Source organism: Buceros rhinoceros, unplaced genomic scaffold (assembly GCF_000710305.1).
Source record: "Buceros rhinoceros silvestris isolate BGI_N320 unplaced genomic scaffold, ASM71030v1 scaffold9695, whole genome shotgun sequence".
NCBI lineage: Eukaryota > Metazoa > Chordata > Aves > Bucerotiformes > Bucerotidae > Buceros > Buceros rhinoceros.
Window position 1 is genome coordinate 15,111 of NW_010413381.1, and position 6,428 is coordinate 21,538.

The 6,428-nt window shown below is 51.6% G+C and overlaps 1 protein-coding gene across 1 annotated transcript in view; it reads right to left on the reverse strand.

Annotated features, from left to right (window-relative positions):
* RGP1 (RGP1 retrograde golgi transport homolog (S. cerevisiae)) overlaps positions 1-6,247 on the reverse strand; it is a 9,378-nt gene extending 3,131 nt beyond the window's left edge. The window contains exons 1-3 of the mRNA XM_010136702.1: positions 6,121-6,247; positions 2,726-2,862; positions 2,277-2,360 (exon numbers count right to left, since the gene is read on the reverse strand). Of these exons, the coding sequence (XP_010135004.1) occupies positions 2,277-2,360; positions 2,726-2,862; positions 6,121-6,236 (337 nt within the window). The 5' untranslated portion in view covers positions 6,237-6,247. The remainder of the gene's footprint in view (positions 1-2,276; positions 2,361-2,725; positions 2,863-6,120) is intronic.
* Positions 6,248-6,428: the final 181 nt, after the last annotated feature.

Sequence of the window (6,428 nt, forward strand, 5' to 3'; positions counted from 1 at the left end):
AATGCCAAGACTTGGGAAGTCTCCAACCCTCAGCTTCCAGGCACATCGCAGAAGCAAGCACATTCCTGGCGCCAGATATGCTTTCCTTACCCACCCACTGCACCCTCTGGCTGGGCTGCCAGCCCGTGTCCAGGCTACCTCCATTTCCTCCCCTCTCTGCGATCTACTGAATATTTAAAGGAATTACAAAAGTGGAGAGGAAAAAGAAAAAGCCACAGAAATTAACTGAGGGCTTGAAAAAATGTTTTATGGTGACAAATTTAAAGAGCTCAGTGTCAAAGGGCTGGGAGGTGAGTCAACTTCAACATATAGACACCATAATGAGGGGAAGAAGATATCGGGGAGTAAGTTGGTCGGCAACTGAAAACAAGGCCTTTTATCAAGAGACAGTCTGACACAACCCCAGCTGTATGAGCCAGCTCTGGCTAGAGTTTAATAACGCAGTACTTTGCTGAAGCAGAGTTAAGATTTCTTGGGGGTTTTTTGCCTTTCCAAACTGTGCAGCAAAACTCAAAACTTCTGAAAAACAGGAAATGAAGAATTAAGACACACACCCACGCAGCCTCCTTAACTCTGCCTCCATGGATCTGGCAGGAGCCCCCAGGAATGATGTGCAAGCGTGCCAGCTGCAGCCTCTCGCGAGAGGAGCAGCACCGCAGATCGACCGGATAGGTGTGGGCAGCCTAGCAGAGCTGGGGCTGTGATGCTGGGGCCGTGATGCCGGGGTGCTTCAGTGCTAAAAGTCCCAGCGACACACGCAGCAGCATCGCATGAGACAATGGACGCAACCAAGAGGAAAGGCTGTAACACATGTACAAGGAACCTCAAAGCATAGAAGAGTTTGTGTCTCTCCTAGGGAGCTGCATCTAAGTGTGAGGCAGACATGGGCTGCTTGTGCCAGTGTCACCCAGCAGCAGAATGGAGACACAGACACACAGTACAACATCACTGGGAAGGACAGACCATCACTAGCTTAGCTGGGGGCTGAGCAGCTTCTGCCTGCAAAGCCAGGACACAAGGAGACCCTTTCAGTCCATCCCAGCCACCCAGAGGTTGGACGATTGTCACCAATCTGCTCTCCCAGTGCCTGCTGAGCCTGCCTGAGATGCACCAGAACAGTCTTCCCCCTGCTCCCAGGGAATGGATGCCCTAGCCCCACACCTGCCAGCATCAAGGAGTGCAGAATAACAAAGGTGAGACTCAGGCCAGCTGAGATTTCTGCCTCCTCCTCCTCCTGCCAGGCACAGCCACTTTCAGGCAGCACAGCGGACCTTGGCTCCAATGTGGCAGGGCCAGCTCCTTTCTCCCACACGCTACTGAAGTAAGTAAATGTCCTTAAGCAAATAACTAAATGTGTTCAGACAACAGCCTTTGCAGTTTAGGAGACAAATCCCCAGACAGCTGCCCCACTCCACAAACCACCTAGCCAAGCCCAGTTGGTTTCAGCCTGTCTGCCTTTCCCTTCAAGCCTAGAAAGGCAGGAGATCCCAACTTCAAAACCACCATGTCACAGGCCACGGCTCTTTAGTCTCAAATGAACGTTCTCAAACGAACTGGCAGGCTAGGTCACGCAGCCTGTGACCCAGTGACAAGCACATACTTGTATTTTCACAGCCGCCTTCTCAGGTAGAAGAAGCTGCCTGGAACAACAAAAATGAGTTGCTACAAATTCCTCGTGAAAAGGATGAACACCTCTCTAAATGGCAAAAGGGGAAGCAGTGATGAAAGAGAGCATAAAGGTGATCCACTTGGAAGGACACTGAGGGCTTTGGAGATGTGGGGAACTTTGAGCAGAGGTGAGAAGTGCTCACTTTTACAACTGGAAAACTAGAATAGGCAGGAGACTCCGGAATAGCCACAACCTGAAGAGGAAGCTTGGACCTTTGGAAGATGCCAGCTTAAATTCCAAGAACACTCTGTCGTGGCTGAAGAACAAAAGGCAGGGAAACGCAAGTGTGTGTAACTGTTCCTTCACCTGCAGCCAGGTATTTCAAAACATTTTATGCCTCGCAGTTACACAACGGACCGGCAGTGAAGGACTCAGGCCACCAGGAGCAGGACTGAGGGGCACGCTGCAGTACGCAGTCCTCACACAGTGTAGGACAGACTCTGGACAATGCAGCAGTTCCTGAGCACTCGCACTCCCACCACAGCACCAGCTTCTGCAATCACCAGCGTCTCCCACCTACAGCACTCAGGTCTGCGAGGCCAGCTTTGAGAGCAGGGCTTCCCAGACCACAAGCTCTCTGAGCAGGGGAAGAGAAGACAGGACTCACAGGACTTTGACTCCCCAGGATCCAGCCGTAAGTCACAGAAGAGAATCTTTGGTGGGGTGGACAGGATACACTGACCCCGCTCTCCTGGAAGAGAAGAACCACATGAATGCTGCCCAGCCTCGGGCCATGCCCAGGCCACCCAGGCCTTATCCTCATGGGGAGGAAAAGGGGCCAAGGTGAAAACATCTCATGACCTGGTCAGATCACGAGACATTCCCAGAACAGCTGGATAGACAACGCTCACGTTTCACTCCAAGCTAATGCCACTCTGACCTCAGTACTAACAAGGTCCTGCAGCAGTTGTCACCAGGGAATTACATAAGGTAAGTAACATGGACTTCCCACTTGCTTCCACATGTGCTGCCTTCAAGACGGACATGATAGTCTGCTTGATTCCTACTCACTGTGCTCTCGCCACCCCTCCCCAGGACTACAGGAGTAGCACTCACCTCTGTTGGGGACGAAGACTGTCTCGTTCTCTGCCTGCACGTCATGCTTGCTGCCATCAGAGGGAGGAAGCGCCACCCGGTTCTCACTGGCATGAAACTGGCAGTGGATCTGAGCACTGGCCCATGCCAGCATCTCGCTGAGAGCAAAGAAGAGCAACACTTGTGTCTGCGCTTTAAACCTGGGTTACGGCAAGCATGATTCGGGAGAAGGGCAGCTCGTGCTGCTCAGCTCCACGCAGGACTTCTGGAAGGAAGGTGGCCTTGCTTCACTACCACTGAAGCCACTCTCACAGCCCCTCTCCAAACAAGCCTTGGGAGCAAGCTCTAGTTGGGATGCTGACCTGGAGCCACTTCCCCCCCAGCTGCTGACAGCAGTTCCACCTCAGGCCTGGCTCTGTGGCCCAAGGGCTCTTGCTCAGCGCAATATTTGCTGCCTGAGGCACCTCACCTTGGGCAGAGAACAGAGAGCAAGGAAACAGCCCTATGCTGAGAAGCCCGCTGTACACACAAGGCAGAAGACAGCGAGCAGTGCAGGTCAGCACCCACCTCTTCTACAGGGACAGAGACAGGGTGTCCTGTGCAGAACCTGGCAGGCATCTTCCAGCAAACACACTGAGGTCAAGCATATCAAGATCTGGCCCAAAGCCTTGGTCATTTTTCTCAGCTTGGAACAGGCCACAGACTGCGCTCTTGAGAGGACACCTCTAGCTGGAACACATGGGCTAGGCCCAGCAAAGGTCTCATAGCAAGCAAGAGCTAAATCCTGAGCCAAACCAACATGAAGAGCAGCACCCTGAGGGGTCTCCAGTATTAACGCAACCATCAGGGAAATGGGCAAATTCAAGAGCAAAAAATGTCTGCAACCTGGGTTCAGCTGCCCCTGCCCACAGCACCTGTCTGCCCCAAGCTCAACACTCCTCAGGGCAGGCAGGGCACAAGCGTGCTCCCTCCCCACAGCACTGCTCCGCTCAAGAACATCAACTTCTGGTTGTGTCAACTTCTGCGTCCTTCACAAGCACCTGTTTTCTCCTCCTGATGCAAGGGATTCAGTGACAGGAGTAGGGGAGAGGAAAGTGTCAGGTTTTTTCCTCTCTGTACAGCCACAAGAATTAGTTGCATGCAGCATGAAAAAGAGTCTCACGCTTTGGACTCTGTTGTGACATCAGCCACTCCACAGCACATTTCCCATGGCATTGCTGACGCATTTCAGTTTCCAAAACCATCATCTTACTTCAAGAGCAGTCTCATTAACTTAGCCAGCGTAGAGTATGTTTGCTGCCATCACGATCTGATTAGTAAGCACTGACACCAGCGTTTTAGGTGGCACAGGGATTTTTTGAGACTATCTCTAGATGTGACACATCAGAGCAGCTAAACATCTAGATGAACCAGAGAAAAAGGCGTGCTGCATTCGCTCCAGCTGACTAACGAAGTGCTGTTTGATCTTTTGTATGTGCTGGCTGCCTTCACCCACATACACACTGGTGACTCTACCCAGGTACCTCTAATCCCGCAACTGAAATTCTGTATCTTCAGAAGTACCAGCGTGGCTTTTCCATAAGGGCTGCTGTAAGGTTTTCTGTGGTGAGGCACCTGCTGTATGGAAGCAGATAAATGCTCTTGCTTAAGAGACTATGTTTACTAATTTGATATAACCTTACCACGACTACAGTACCTTCAAACTCTGTATTTTTAATTTTTATTCTTTTTATTTTCCCACATTGCTCAACGATACGCCACTGCATTTTTTTCAATTTTTAACCAGACACCCACACAAAATTTGCATGTGTCTTCCTACCAGTAGACCTGGCTTGTCCAGCTGGCAGGGCACAGAGGATCCTGTGCTGGTGCTGAGGTTGCTTCCCTCCTCTCTCACCTCCCCCTACAACTTCTGTGTTCCATGCCCAACCCTTTGGGCAGCAGGGCTTTGTTTCTTGTACGCCTGGTACAGCACAATCAATTCACTTCCTGACATTAACTTGCTGTCCTTCAGTTCTGTCCGTGTTTGAAATGCATGCCTCAGTTCCTTCACCTGCGCTGCAGCCTTTGCCAGCTGCTGGTACCCAACAGGTCTGTCTGCCTGCCTGCTGTAGTAACTGTGCTTTGATCCGGTTCCTGCCTTTACGCAACCCACAGCTTCAATTTCCACATCACCAATCTAGTTGGTGCTGCCGCTCGTATGACTTAGCCAGGTCTTATCAGTTTGGGCACCCACTTTTTTATTTTTAAAACTTTCCTTTTTCCAAGAGGTGTTTTTACACGGGCCATGGCACACCTGAAGTTCCCACGTGAAGCCACTGTAACTGTGCTGCGAACCCCCAGAACTGCTCCACCTGGCACCCTTGCTGTGCCACATGTTTCAGAACCAGGAAAAACAGCACCGTCACCACACAAGACAAAACTCTGTGCTTACACCACACCTGAATTTGACAACTGAGTTCAGTAGGCAAGAGGAACTGGGAAGAAAAGATGGAAAGTTAAGGGAGGCAATAAACACAAGAAGCCCTGCAGCAGTAATACAAGAGACTGCTTTGTCTCTTTACAATTCAGCAGTAATACAAGAGACTGCTGCGAGTGCAAGCACTGGAAGTGGGTCTACCGAAACTATCACGTGTGAAATGCGTACTGCTGACAAACAGGTGTGGAACCTGACTGGGCTGGAAACAGACACTTCCCAGGAAGGGCTCTCCACCCCCTGAAGAATCAGTCAAGGCCACACACTCAGCGGACGTAGAGGCTTTGGGTGACTACTTAGGATGTGGAGTCACCCCCTGTGAGCCAATATAGGAAGCTCCCATCTTCTCCCATTTCCTCAACACCTGTTTCAGGCACAGTAATGATAAGGGGAGACGCAGCACTCAAAAGCTGGACCAAAAATATTGCTATGCCTCTTTCTCACTCTCGCAGAGCTTGTCCCTTTGCCTACCAGCTCTGGAGCTGGGATCACACTGATATGTCAGTGCACTGCTGGACAGCAAGAGCTTCTTCCACGCACACAGGAAATAATGATGCTGTCTGGATGTTGCCTTGTGAGACTGTAACTAGATATTCTGCTCTGACAGCCAGTTTGGCTTCATTTTCTGCCAGTAACCCTGTCACTGAGGGCTCACCTAAGGGGCAGTTAAGAACATCTCTCACTGCATACTTTTCTTCTCTTCTCTTTCTTGGGGGCAGAAACCAGGATAATTACCTCAGTTTCAGCTTTGAAATACTGATGGCGCAAAGCACCTCAGGCAGGGAAGTCACCAGTGGCTGAGCTGGCACCCACAACCCACCCATGACTACATCTGGCTGCTCAGAAGGGAGGGAGGGCAGCTCCCCCCGGAGGGACCAAGACAGCTCTGCCACTTTGAGGCTTCACGCACAGAAGGGCTCACCAGCACAGGCTGCAGTACCTGCTGGCGGAGGTAGATGAGGCAGACAGCGGGTTGGTGAAAGTGATCACACACTCCAGCACCTCCCCTGCCAGGAAGACGGGCCCACGGCCCAGCTTGGCCAACACCTCGATCATGGCTTGCACAGCCCGGCTGCACACCTGCGAAAGAAAACCCGAAACAACCGTGGACATAGAGAAAGGGCTGGGTGCTGTCACAGAGAGGGAGAACGGCAACAGCCAGGCCGCGCACGGAGAGCCCCAGCTCTGGACACAGACAGACAAGCACAGAGCTCAGGGACAGCCCTGGCCCCGCACAGATACAGACAC